This window comes from Castor canadensis, chromosome 4 (assembly GCF_047511655.1).
Source record: "Castor canadensis chromosome 4, mCasCan1.hap1v2, whole genome shotgun sequence".
NCBI lineage: Eukaryota > Metazoa > Chordata > Mammalia > Rodentia > Castoridae > Castor > Castor canadensis.
In genome coordinates this window covers 151,921,215-151,936,062 of record NC_133389.1, presented here as the reverse complement: position 1 = coordinate 151,936,062, position 14,848 = coordinate 151,921,215, and the positions used below count along the sequence as shown (strand labels likewise).

At 39.9% G+C, this 14,848-nt stretch overlaps 1 protein-coding gene across 2 annotated transcripts in view; it reads right to left on the bottom strand.

The window, feature by feature from the left end:
- The window catches only part of Cdk15 (cyclin dependent kinase 15), a 103,115-nt gene that overhangs the window by 65,255 nt on the left and 23,012 nt on the right, over positions 1 to 14,848 (bottom strand). For both annotated transcript variants that reach the window (XM_020159725.2, XM_074071427.1), the window contains 2 exons: positions 3,967 to 4,090; positions 2,176 to 2,296 (listed from right to left, as the gene is read on the bottom strand). In XM_020159725.2, coding sequence (XP_020015314.2) covers positions 2,176 to 2,296; positions 3,967 to 4,090 — 245 coding nt within the window. The remainder of the gene's footprint in view (positions 1 to 2,175; positions 2,297 to 3,966; positions 4,091 to 14,848) is intronic.

The window sequence follows — 14,848 nt, the reverse complement described above, 5'->3', positions numbered from 1 at the left end:
AAAGCAGACATAAATGGCAAATAATCCATGAAAAGATGTCCAACCTCACTAGTAATTAGGGGAATGCAAATTTAGATCACAATGTGATACCATTCTACACATTTGATTGACAAAAATTAAGAATTCTGACCTTACGAACTTGGTGTAGGTATGCCTAAGGGGATATCAACTGTTAGAACCACTTTGGAAGACAATCTGGCACTATTTTATGAGGGTGAACATTTATATACCCTGGGATATGGTACATTTATCCCTAGATAACTACCTAGAGAACTCCTTAACTATAAACAATTCTGTCCAAAATTGCAGAAACAAAATGGAGAAACAAAGTAAATAATGAAAAAGTTCATCAACAGGAAATAAGGTGTAGCGACACAGATCAACATGGATGACTCTTATAAACATATTGCATGAAAAAGCAAGTCACAGAGACTACTCTACAAATACTCTTTTTACAAAAAGCTCAAAAGCAGGTAAAACAAAATTAAATTTAAAAATATAAATAAAATGTGAAACTACTATTTTTAAAAGGGGTAAAAGAACAAGGACTGAAAAATAAAATAAAATTTAGGTAGAAGCATTTCCAGTGGAAGACAGGTTGGTAGGAAGGTGTGACAGTACTGACTGTGTTCTAGCAGTTACACAGGGAAGCAGGGTTGTGGGGTTCACTGTATTATGCTTCGTCTACAGCAGCTTTTCTAATCTTGACACAACTGACATTTTATGCTGGTAACTTGTTGCTTGAAGGCTGTCCTTTTGCATTACAGGGTGCTTAGCGGCCTCCCTGGTCTCTGTGTCACCAGATGCCATTGGCACACCCCACCCCCACAGCTGTGACAAAAAAAATGTCTCTAGACATTGCCAAATGTTCCTTTGGGAGCAAAACTGCCCCTGGTTGAAAAAGAACTGATCTACCTACAAATTGTGTGTGTGTGTGTGTGTGTGTGTGTGTGTGTGTGTGTGTGTGTGTATTTGAATGTTTAAAATATTCTATAATAAAAATTTTAAATCAACGGTAGAAGTTTCACTTTGTCTGTGAAACACAACCAGAAAGACATCATTAAGAGCCAAACGTGCCTGAGTCTGCTGAAGGCCTTTGACGTGAGAGTGCAGAGCAGTATGAGCTGACAGCTGCAGGGGTTGACTAGCAGGTGATATTTCTAGAAATGGTACTGGGTATCAAAAACCCATGACTCTAGATACACTGGAGGAAAATTTCTGTAACCTTTCTCAATTCTTTGCAAAATCCAAAAGCTTAGGTTACTTTTGTAGAGCACTATTTAATTTTTTAAAGAAAAATCTCTTACTGATTTTTAAGAACAGAACTTGCATTTCTATAAAACCCTCTCTTCTAAGACCTTGAAAGAGGTCCATATATCTTATTACCTTTGAGGAGTTGTCTAGTAAAGTCGTCACACATCTAACTGTGGCCCCCAAGTGACTGGGATAGCTGCAGGAAGAAGATCCAGATAATGTAACAGTGCTACTCTAGAGTGACAAGTACCCAAGATCACACGCTCACTAATGGACCCCATTAACATGACAGCCTCCTCAATTGTGTGGTTCTACCTGATAGCAGCTATCTGATTCTCATATTTGTACTACAGTCCCATTTAACCCCTGATGGAGAGAGTTTATTACCTTCATACAGTCACAAGGAGGAGATAGGACTTTTTCAAGATAAGAGAATTCAGAGTAAGTGATTAGAAAAAGAATTGGCATCGTAGTCAGGCATCATCAGGTCTGCTGGATCTTGATCACTGTGCCTTTTTCACCGGCTCTGAACTGTGTTTAGGCATATGTGAGTGTGTTGGTGCAGCTGTGTGAGTGTGTCTGTCTGTCTGTCTGTGGTAGGCAGTATGTTGCATTCTCAGAGAACGAGGAGAAAAGACAATTACTAAAGGGAAGAGCTAGGAGGAGGGTGTGGTAGAAAGAGCATTGGATACAGAAGATGCCTTGGGAAAGACCTGTCTGGATTTCAGTTTCTTCAGTTGTAAAACTTATAGAATAATTGTAAAAATCAAATGAGATGTGTATTTCAAATCACCTTATGTTTCTATATAGAAATAATTTTTCTTATTAGAATTACTATTAAAAATGTAACACAGACAATAAAGAAACCCTCACAGGGAGGATGACTCACATTTTCTTCATTTTCTTGGCACTAGCTCTTACCATATGTCCAGCTCAGAGGAATATTCAGTGGCTCCCAGCAAAGCATCAGGAGGCCGGTACCAGAGGGTCACAACTTCTGAAGAGTATGTCTGGCTAGGAATGGACTTTGCCCGAGCAAGACCTGTCCAAGGGGGAAAGCATAGATCTCATTGTTCTGGGCCTTCCTGGGGAGAACAGTGATGCACTGTACCAGGGAAAGTATAAATGCAGAGTAAACAACATTTAAATATAATACATAAACTTTGAATGCTTTTATTAGAACACTCAATTATCTTGACCCTTGTATATCACTTCATCAAGACAATTTCTCAAATTTTGACCTGCTTTGTGGCTAGATGTGATAGCCAAGTATAGTCAGGTGACTAAGTTCTTGTCAATATGGTATAAACAGAGGTGATGTGTAAACTTCCAGGTCATGCCCACAATGGAGGGGCTAAGTGTTCTGCTTCTACTTTCTCCTTCCTCAGAGCTGTGATGAACAGGAGATGATAACTATCTTGAAATATGCAACTAGGGAAAATATCCTAGGGATGGTGGCAGATGAAGCTGCGGATAAGGTACCATAGGGCCATCATACAAGTTCTGATTGCTTAGGTGAGAGAAGATTTGGTTTCTAGGGTACTCTGCCCCTATAATTTGGGGTTCTGTAACAACAGCTAAACTAACTGAGTTCAGGACTAATAGGTCCACTCTTCATTCTTGCAGTCCCACAGCTCCTAATCCCCGGGTCAGTAGATAAAGGGTGGGGACTGATGATCCAAATTAGTCAGCATGATAGGACCTGACATGATTTTCTCTCAGTTGCTACTCTGACTCTGTGATCACTCAGCTGCTTATCTCATAGAACTGCAGGATCAATAGTGGGAAAAAAATCTTAACAGGATTTCACTGTTGTTGAGAATTGGTAAATGAATGTTTGCTAAGTGCCCATGAAAGGATGAAAGCTACTCCTCAGAATAAAGTCCTTTAGCCATAGCTGACCATTTGACACTTGCCACACAGAGAAGAGTGATTCCTCAGTTCACACAGAACCAGTTTGTCAAGAAACATTTATTGAGGACCTACTATGGTACCAGGCACTAGGTAGACAATGCTAAACCAGACTCTAGTTACCCTCATAATGCAACAGTCTAGCAGAGGAGAAACAATCATGTACATGTAGTATGTGTGTGTATGTGAATATATGTATATATTTGTGTGTACATGGGTGTATAGAGGTACATATACATATATGTGTGTATGTGAATGTGTACTTTGGTGAATATAATTATAAATGGTGGTACGTGCTAAAATGGAAAGATACAATGAGAGAAGAAATCTGTATCACTTTGCTGGGAATACAATCACACTTATACAAATACTTAGGTGAGTAGGAACAAGTGTACATTCTTACAGGAGTCCATGCTACACTCTGGCGTTAACTTCTTCATCTTGCTATCACGAGATAATCTTGATCTATTCTGGCAGAAGTTGTAATATCCACTCAGATGCAGGAAAACCTACTAAGTACCACCCACTCTACAAGTGTGTCTATATTAAAGTGGCCATGGGAAAATAAGGATGCCTAAGTTTTGGGCATCAGGCTAGACTGGGGGTTGTGGAATCCTAAGAAGTTACCAAGCTTTCTTTCTTTCTTGCCTCACATTTCCTGTATGGTAGTTTGATATCTTCACAAAGCATCGTGTTCCCGGGCTCCCAGTTTTCAAAGGCTAGCCTTGGTCAATGCTTTAAACAACTACACACAAAGCATCGTTGTTCACAGGCCAAAAGGAGACCTGAGGGGCGGCTTACCAAAATCAGCCAGTTTGAGCTCTCCCAGGTGACTGATGAGCAAGTTCTGAGGTTTCAGATCCCTGTGAAGAACGTGTTGGTGGTGGATGTATGCCAGGCCCCGCAAAAGTTGAAACATGAAAAGCTGGAAGAAATGGACATCATACTTAAGGACATCTGAGCCACTCTGTGCTGATTTCTCCTCTAAATCAAAAACAGTTATCTAAAAGAATACAGTGGAAGTGTCTCTTGAGAGACAAAAGGGAGGAGAGGGGGCAAGGAAAATTAAGTAACTGGACTACATCCTAAACAAAAGAAGTCTGGCTTTTCCTGACATCTTGTTTCTTTGATATTGAAGGAATTACCCTTCCTTAAAAATCTTAAGTAGAACTTTGAAGTTTCCTTTGGAACACTAGTTCTTGATTTAGATGTGAAAGATATAATTTTTCCCCACTGATGAACTTGGCATATAAGATCAAAGTTGACCTGGAAATGATATTCTAAAGTTTACAACTCCTTTAGTTTTTCCAGACTCTCTGATATGAAACCCTTTTTAAAACACAACACAAGGAGACCCAACTGGGAAATAGATTCTTAGATGGTATTAGGAAATAAGGGAATTATTATCTTAATAAATCTATTTTTTAAAGCCTTAAATTCAAAGTTGAAAACAAAGGAAATATACAATATAGATTAAGAATGGAGAGAGACCAAAAGAATTAATCCTATTCAAAAAAAAATCAATGAAGAATAAATAGTAAGGAAAAGAAAGTGGTGGTAGTGGTGGGGAAAAGAAAACATATATTCTGGGCCCCTATTTAAACATCTTTCCTGTGGATATGAAGCACAGAAGCCGAAAACATTACTTGGTTCCCATGATACAGAAGTTTAAGGGAAAGCAAGAATGCTTAGCATTCTAAGTATCTCTTGCTATTTTCCAATGCCACTGGCAATGGAGACTTCAAACACCAGCATCAATGTTTACAAAGACCTATGCCAACTGAGAACATGTTCTGACAGTTTAGAGAAGAAAGGACCAGGCCAGCTTTCCTGGGGACACAGACAAAATGGCAGATGCAGAGCTGTGTGGATAAATCCATTTTTACCATGGCATCTTGAAAACTAAGAACCTCAGAGTTGCTAGGACTGGAACTGACCTAACAATGACATGGGGACATCGGAGCCAAGTTTAGGAGCAGCATGGTCCAACCAAAGCAAGAACCTGGGGACCTTACCTACTACAGCACCCTTGTAGGTGGCTATGTAAGTTCCCAGTAACAAACACATCAGGTTCACAAGCTATTTAAGAATGTGAGAAATTTCTTAGGAGTCCTCCTTCAAATGTTTATTGGTCCTATGAGTCTTTCCAACACTTTTTCTTCTTTGTGCTTCTAGCGCGCGCGCACACACACACACACACACACACACACACACACACTCACTATTCACTTGGCCATTCACCAAACCACTAAGCTACCAGAGCACAAAATTCTTATCAACATTTAAACCTTCTAGTTGATTATAAATTTAAATGTTCGTAGAAAAGACAACATAGGGCTGGGGGTGTGACTCAAATGGTTGAGTGCCTTCCTAGCAAGCACAAGGCCCTGAATTCAAACACCAGTATTAAAAAAAGAAAAAGACAATATGAAGAACCAAATTGAACTCTAAGCAAAAGATATCATCATATATGCTTAAAAATGACAGCCTGACAGGAAGGGAAGAGCCAGCTGGCTGAGTCAGAGACAGAGCTTCTTAGTGGGTCAGCTTGAAATGCCTTTCATGTCCCAAGTGCCGACAGGTCTCACTAATTAGCAACACTGCCTCCCATGTTCTTGCTGCTCTCCTGTCTTCTCCTGCATCTCCCACAGTATTGTAAATGGCAAAGCCCTGTGGTGTTAAGGTATGGCACTTCACAGCCACAGTCCTAAAACTAGCCTGTATTGACTAACCTCTCCTTCCAGTCACACGTTCATCCATCCTAACCTGGGTTCTTCCTTCAACAATGACTATTGCAATACAACCAAATCTCCATCAGTGTCAAGCCAGACTGTGGGTAACTCTTTCCAGAGAGTTTTCCCACACCCCAAGGGTTAGACCTGTTTCCAACATAGTCAGATTAGGGGGGGGAACAAAATAATTCCACTGGGCTAGTGCTATCTGGGCTAAAAGTCTCTCAAAAACACAACTGAGGGCAGCAGAGTGGCTTAAGTGGTATAGTACCTGCCTAGCAAGTATGAAGCCCTGAGTTCAAATCCCAGTACCACCAAAAAAACAATAAAAGAAACCCCACAACCGAATTAGCCAGCCAATTCTGTGCAGGGAAGCTCCAGTCCTTCCACCCACCAGGGATCAGTTAAAAATCAGAAATAAGTTGATGGCACTAAGATTCCCACCCTGTCTTCCTGGTCACCTTTCCACATATAAGCCTCTTGCGATGGCTTTTTCTCTCACAGACCCACCTCCACACTGCGGTGTGCTTCTTGTTGCTGAACTCAGTATCTGTTGCTCTTTTCTTTCCAAACCTTTTTTTGCTCTTCTTTCTCCACCACTCAGTCGTGGTTTAAAAATCCCCAAAAGCTAAGCCATGACGCAATTCTCTCTGACTCTCTCAAATGAGATATAAGTTCACCGTTTCCCTAGAGCATCCTAGAGTTGATGCTGATTTTTCTTCATCGTCTGCACAGCTTCAGTTACTGAAAGGTGGGATGAGCTGCCCTTGCTTCTCCAGTAATGCTTCAAAAGGGACACCTGAATTTGTGCGTCCCTTAGATTCTCATGCCATCCACTCCATCTTCCTCTTTTGCCAGTCATCTGTTGAACTGCTTGTCACTGTCACTCACTGAAGACATGGGCGTGGGCACCTGGATCACAGTTCCTCATGACATCGGGGCCCATGAAACTAAGTTCAGCTTTAGCTCCCGTGGTCTGCTTCTGCAACGAAGTGCAAAATCCATCCTCTTGTAAAATCTTCTGCAACAGTCACTTTATTCACAGTGTTTTTACCATGGTCACCAATGCCTTTTGCTAAGAAATCCACTCCATATCTTTACAGCATTTGGCACTGTTGACTATGCTGTCCTTCCTCTCTCTCTCCTTGGTTCCATAATATCCTAATTTTTCTCCTACCTCTCTGGCTTTTCTTTCTATAGATTCCACCTTTTACTGATGTCTAATATATTGATATGCCTTCTGGCTCTTTCCTTGACCTTCTTTTATCACTCTACAACTCTCCCTCAACCATCTTACCCCCTTCAGTGAATAACTGCATTCTGATTATTTCAAAATCTTTCACTCTACTCAGATCTCTTTTCTGACCTTTACACTCACATAGCCTGAAGGTTACCACCTGAACATCTCACAATCATCTTACTCAGCATATCCAAACATAATTCCCTATATCCTTCCAAAATCCATTTTTCTCTGTCCCTCTATCTCAGTGAATGCACCACTATCCATCTTAAAACTCAAAGCCAGAAAAATTCTTGCTGACTCTTCCTTTGCCTGTCAATTCTGGTTAATTGATCACAAATCTACCCACTTTCTTCTTCCATCATGTCACATCTGTACCATTGTTGTTCTGGTTAGCCTTGGTGTCAAGGCTGGAACCCAGCATTTAGGGAATAAGCAGTGGGAGAAAAGTTTACTGTGAGAGTGGGAGCTGGAAGATGGAGTTAGGCAGGAAAAAAACAAGGTAAAAGTCAGGTCAGGAGAATATAATATTTAAAAAAAGCATTTTCCTTATTCCAATCTATTTACCACACTGTGTTTGAAGTGAGCCTTACCAAAAGAAAATCTGAGTTTATTCCATCTTCGTTTAAAGGCATTTGATGTATCCGATATAGAATAAACAGTACGACATAATGGGTACTTCAAGTTCTGGCTCCTACCTATCTCTTGAGTCTCTTCTCTAACCATCCTTAGCACTGCTAATTCTTTTTTAATTTTTAACGTTTATTTATTTATTTTTGAGACAGGATCTCACTATATAACCCAGACTGGGCCTTGAACTCATAATCCTCCTGAGTGTTGGGTTTACAGGCATGTCCCATCACAACTGGCTTTAACTATGCTAATTCTAAACTCTAATCATATTGAATTAGTTTCAGTTTTTAGAATATACCATGCCTCTTCTTTGGCATTTTAGTACTTTCACTAACCTCCACCCTGGATAACTTTTTCCTTTTTTCTCCACATAACTCCCAGTGAATTCCTCTACTTACTAGTATATCCTGCTCAAATCTACAAAGTCCTTGCAGTCAACAATATGAGGGTTTTTTTTTTTTTTTTCTTTTGCAGTACTGGGGTTTGAACTCAAGTCTATACCTCGAGCCATTCCACCAATCCTATTTTTGTGCTGGGTTTTTTTGAGATAGGTTCTCAAAAACTATTTGCCTAGGCTGGCTTCAAACTGCAATCTTTCTGACATCTGCCTACTGAGTAGCTAGGATTACAGGTGTAAGCCACCAGCACCTAGCAACAATATGAGTTTTAACTGTATTCCTGGTGTTTGTTATGCTCAGCCATGCCCTTCTTCAAATTCTCTCTTCTCTTGATTTTTCAAGTATTTCTCTGGATGTTTTACATTCCTTTAAGCTGCTTGTCTTTGTCCCTTGTTGTCCTATTCTTATTCCCTAAAGTGAGCTTTACCATCTATCCTCTTCTCTTTGTGCTCTTCTGGCTTTCTACTCTCTTATCTTTTACTTCAAATGCCAAAACTCCTGAGTGCCGGTCTCCTCCTCAGTTGTCTGCTGCTCCTTTCCCTGTGGAGATGCCATCCCAACTAGGCCTTGGACATTTCTAAAAGAGGACTCATCTTTCTCTCAAACAACCTCTCCAAATTCTGTTGATACGGTTATAATTCTTCTGGTCAATAAGGTGCAAGATCAGTCATACTTGGCCCCATTCTTTGCTTCCTCAGGCCCAGTTAGCCATTAAGCCCTGAAGGCACTCTTCTTTATAATTGTTTTTCACTTTCCTTTCCACTCTTACCATAATTTAGGACTTTATGACTTCAATCTAGAAGTTGTTCTCTGTTACTCAAAGTTTGTTCCTCCAGCAGTAGAGTCTACAGCATGGATCATGGAAGAAATACAGAAACTCAGACTTGCTGAACCCTAGGCTTTCTGGATCAGATCCCCTGGCCATTCATAGGCTAGATCATGTCAAGAAAGTCCTACCCCCAGATTCCAAGATGGCGGCTAGAGGTAGGAAGCAGAAAGCGACCCTCCTATAGTGAAATCTTGGAGAGACGCTGGAGACACACTTTGCAGGCATAATCACTGAGAAAAGGCATAACTTTGACCCCTCCACATCTCCAGCCGGCGCAGAGAATCTCCACTTCACGTTAAACGGAGAAATGAGGAGGGCCCCCAGGGCCGCCAGTGGCCGGCGCCCATACGGCGTGGGAAGACACGGACCAGGTGAGCTTCGCTGTACCGCGGTAGCCCCACAGACAAGCCTGGGCCACAGCAGCATAGCCCCCTGGACAGACTGACCTCCACCCGGAAAAAAAGAGAAACTGAGTAATAAGCAATAAGAACAGTTAAGACACGCTGGAAAGAGGGTGGGGCGCCCTGAGCGCTGAAGATTGGGGGAAGGGAATCCTTCCCGGGACTGTAAATAAACAAGCCGGGCGGGCCGGAGAGGCTCTGGCGGGAGTGGGGCGCGCGCCAAGCAACCAGAAGCGGGGAAGCTTGTGAGAGTGATGGAGGAAGGAAAACTCCACAGGAGAGGAGGGAAGACCCACTTCCCATGTGAACTGTAAACAAACATGGCGGCCAGCAGGAGCAGCAGCACCGCCCAGTAAGCAGGAGCAGGAAAGCTGCTGAAAGTGGCAGTGGGAGGAAAACTTCACAGGAGAGGGGGGAAGACCCACCTCCCACATGAACTGTAAATAAACACGCAGGCCTGACAATGCGGGGCAGTGTCACCTTTCCCAGTGCTTGGAAAGGGGAAAGCCTGTAGCAGAGGCTCCTGCACAGGAGAACTCTGAGCAAACAAAGCCTGTGGGACCAGGTGAGTGCTAAGCTCACCCCAGAGATCTGCATAAATAACGCCGCCAGCTACAGGCTGAGAGCAGCAGGCAGGCGAGCCACAGTTGCAGATACCACCCTCAGAACTGCCTCCAGACGCTTTTTTTTCTTTTTCTCCCTACCTTTGATGAGAGAACAACCGAATTACACCTGCAAGCCGAAAAACTTACTGAAACTGTATTGCATTTGAACTGGGGACACTTGGTGGGGCTTTTTGTGTGTGTGTGTGTGTGTGTGTGTGTGTGTGTGTGTGTGTGAGTGTGTGTGTGAGTGTGTAGTTTTGTTCTACTTTATGCATACCCTTTGATGAGACAACTACAGAACAACATCTGAGGCACCAACTCCAGGACTGGAGATGAGACAGACACCCAAATTATTAAGACTGAAACTGCATTGCATATAAACTTGGAAGTTTTTTGGTTTTTTTTTTTTTTTAATTTTCTATTTTCCATTTTATTTTAATTCATTTTTATATATAGATATTACCTTCATTTACTTATTTTTTATTTTTTTTATCTTTGATTTTCAATCCTCTCTCTGTCTCTCTAATGTCTGTTCAGCTTACTGTCGATTAGTACACTAACACTCCCTGCTTATACCTTTGAAACTCTCTTGTCTGATACCTTGTTCTGCTTTCTCCCTCTTGTCTGTATATTTGTTTTCCCCTTTTCTTTAACTTCTTGCTTTCCATCTCAGCTCACTCTTCCATTCTAAATATTACCATTGTTATTATTACAAGCTAGAAAATACTTAATTGCACACAGTACAGGGACAGTAACAACACCAAAGACAATGACGGGAAGACAGAAAAAACAGGAAAACCAGTTTCTCCACAGCAAAAAATTAGTACAGGAACCAGAGGGGAATGAAGAGAACAGAAACTCAGATCCAGACTCCAACAAAATGAAGATAAACTATGCCAAAGGACCCAATGAAGCCCACAAGAATAATTTAAAAGAAGACATACTATAAGTATTCAATGAGAATTTTATAGAGATGATACTGGATAGGGTCAACCAAAATGTACAGGAGACGCTCAAGAAATCCCAAGACAACAAAAATAGAGAATTTGAAAAAGCAAAAGAAGAAATAAAGGAAACCATAGAAGCACTGTATAAACACCAAAGTGAAACAGAGAACACGATGAATAAACAGATAAATGAACTCAGGACAAAAATAGACAACAATAAAGAAGAAAACTGCCAGGATATGGAAAACCTCGGAAAAAAGAACGAAACAGAACTGTAAAACAAAATGGAAGGCCAATCCAGCAGAATACAACAAACAGAAGACAGAATCTCAGAACTTGAAGATGAAATGGTAATTAAAGGAAAAACAGAAGAACTATTAATTAAACAACTCAAGACCTGTGAAAAGAAAATGCAAGAACTCACTGACTCCATCAAAAGACCAAACTTGAGAATCATGGGCATCGAAGAAGGAGAAGAGGTGCAAGCAAAGGGAATGCGTAATATATTCAACAAAATAATAATGGAAAATTTCCAAATCTAGAGAAAGATATTCCTATACAGATGCAAGAGGCCTCCAGGACACCAAACAGACCAGATCAAGATAGAACTACCCCACGACATATCATCATTAAAACAACAAGTTCAGAAACTAAGGAAAGAATATTGAAGGCTGTAAGAGAGGAAAAACAAGTAACATACAAAGGTAAACCCATCAAAATCACAGCAGACTTCTCAACAGAAACATTAAAAGCAAGAAGAGCGTGGGGTGAGATCTTCCGGGCACTGAATGAAAATAACTTCAACCCCAGGATACTCTACCCAGCAAAGCTATCATTCAAAATAGATGGAGCAATAAAAGTCTTCCATGATAAGCAGAAACTAAAACAATATGTGACCACAAAGCCACCATTACAAAAGATTCTGCAAGGGATTCTGCACATAGAAAGTGAAACCCAACTTAACCATGAAAAGACAGGCAGCACCAAACCACAGGAAAAGAAAAAGCAAGAAAGTAGAGAGTAACCTCATCTTAGGTACACACAATCAAACCTTCAAACAACTAAAACAACTAAATGACAGGAATCACCACATACCTATCAGTACTAACACTTAATGTTAATTGACTTAATTCCCCCATCAAAAGGCACTGTTTGATTAACTGGATTAAAAAGGAAGATCCAACAATTTGTTGCTTACAGGAGACTCATCTCACCGACAGAAATAAGCATATGCTTAGGATGAAAGGCTGGAAGAAGATTTACCAAGCCAATGGCCCCCAAAAACAGGCAGGAGTAGCAATACTTATCTCTGACAAAGTAGACTTCAAACCTACATTGATCAAACGAGATAAAGAAGGACATTCTATACTAATAAAAGGGGAAATAGACCAAAAGGAAATAATAATCATCAATCTGTACACACCCAATGTCAACGCACCCAATTTCATCAAACAAACCCTGAAAGACCTAAAAGCATATATAAACGCCAACACAGGGGTTGTGGGAGACTTTAATACTCCATTATCATCAATAGATAGGTCATCCAAACAAAAACTCAATAAAGAAATCCAAGATCTAAAATATGCAATAGATCAAGTGGACCTAGTAGATGTCTACAGAACATTTCATCCAACCTCTACACAATATACATTCTTCTCAGCAGCCCATGGAACCTTCTCCAAAATAGATCATATCCTAGGGCACAAAGCAAGCCTCAGCAAATATAAGAAAATAGAAATAATACCGTGCATACTATCTGACCACAATGCAGTAAAAGTAGAACTCAACAACAAAAGTAAACACAAAAAACATGCAAACAGCTGGAAACTAAATAACTCATTACTTAATGAAGAATGGATCATCGATGCAATAAAAGAGGAAATTAAAAAGTTCCTGGAAGTCAATGAAAATGAAAACACAACCTACCGGAACCTATGGGACACAGCTAAGGCAGTGTTGAGAGGAAAGTTTATAGCCATGAGTGCATATATTAAAAAGATTGAAAGATCCCAAATCAATGACCTAATGATACATCTCAAACTCCTAGAAAAACAAGAACAAGCAAATCCCAAAACAAATAGAAGGAGAGAAATAATAAAAATAAGAGCTGAAATCAACGAAATAGAAACCAAAAAAACCATACAAAGAATTAATGAAACAAAAAGTTGGTTCTTTGAAAAAATAAACAAGATCGATAGACCCCTGGCAAACCTGACTAAAATGAGGAGAGAAAAAACCCAAATTAGTAGAATTAGGAATGCAAAAGGGGAGATAACAACAAACACCATGGAAGTCCAGGAAATCATCAGAGACTACTTTGAGAACCTATATTCAAATAAATTTGAAAATCTTAAAGAAATGGACAGATTTCTAGATACATATGATCATCCAAAACTGAACCAAGAGGAAATTAATCACCTGAATAGATCTATAACACAAAATGAAATTGAAGCAGCAATCAAGAATCTCCCCAAAAAGAAAAGTCCAGGACCTGATGGATTCTCTGCTGAATTCTATCAGACCTTTAAAGAAGAACTGATACCAACCCTCCTTAAACTGTTCCATGAAATAGAAAGGGAAGGAAAACTGCCAAACACATTTTATGAAGCCAGTATTACACTTATCCCAAAACCAGGCAAAGACACCTCCAAAAAGGAGAACTATAGGCAATCTCCTTAATGAACATTGATGCAAAAATCCTCAATAAAATAATGGCAAACCGAATTCAGCAACTCATCAAAAAGATTATTCACCACAACCAAGTAGGCTTCATCCCAGGGATGCAGGGGTGGTTCAACATACGAAAATCAATAAACGTAATAAACCACATTAACAGAAGCAAAGACAAAAACCACTTGATCATCTCAATAGATGCAGAAAAAGCCTTTGATAAGATCCAACACCATTTCATGATAAAAGCTCTAAGAAAACTAGGAATAGAAGGAAAGTTCCTCAACATTATAAAAGCTATATATGACAGACCTACAGCCAGCATTATACTTAACGGAGAAAAATTAAAACCATTCCCTCTAAAATCAGGAACCAGACAAGGATGCCCACTATCTCCACTCCTATTCAACATAGTACTGGAATTCCTAGCCAGAGCAATTAGGCAAGAAGAAGGAATAAAAGGAATACAAATAGGTAAAGAAACTGTCAAAATATCCCTATCTGCAGACGACATGATCCTATACCTTAAAGACCCAAAAAACTCTACTCAGAAGCTTCTAGACATCATCAATAGCTATAGCAAGGTAGCAGGATATAAAATCAACATAGAAAAATCATTAGCATTTCTATACACTAATAATGAACAAACTGAAAAAGAATATATGAAAACAATTCCATTTACAATAGCCTCAAAAAAAATCAAATACCTAGGTGTAAACCTAACAAAAGATGTGAAAGACCTCTACAAGGAAAACTATACACTTCTGAAGAAAGAGATTGAGGAAGACTATAGAAAGTGGAGAGATCTCCCATGCTCATGGATTGGTAGAATCAACATAGTAAAAATATCAATACTCCCCAAAGTAATCTACATGTTTAATGCAATTCCCATCAAAATTCCAATGACATTCATTAAAGACATTGAAAAATCTACTGTTAAATTTATATGGAAACACAAGAGGCCACGAATAGCCAAGGCAATACTCAGTCAAAAGAACAATGCAGGAGGTATCACAATACCTGACTTCAAACTATATTACAAAGCAATAACAATAAAAACAGCATGGTACTGGCACAAAAACAGACATGAAGACCAGTGGAACAGAATAGAAGATTCAGATATGAAGCCACACAACTATAAGCAACTTATCTTTGACAAAGGAGCTAAAAATATACGATGGAGAAATAGCAGCCTCTTCAACAAAAACTGCTGGGAAAACTGGTTAGC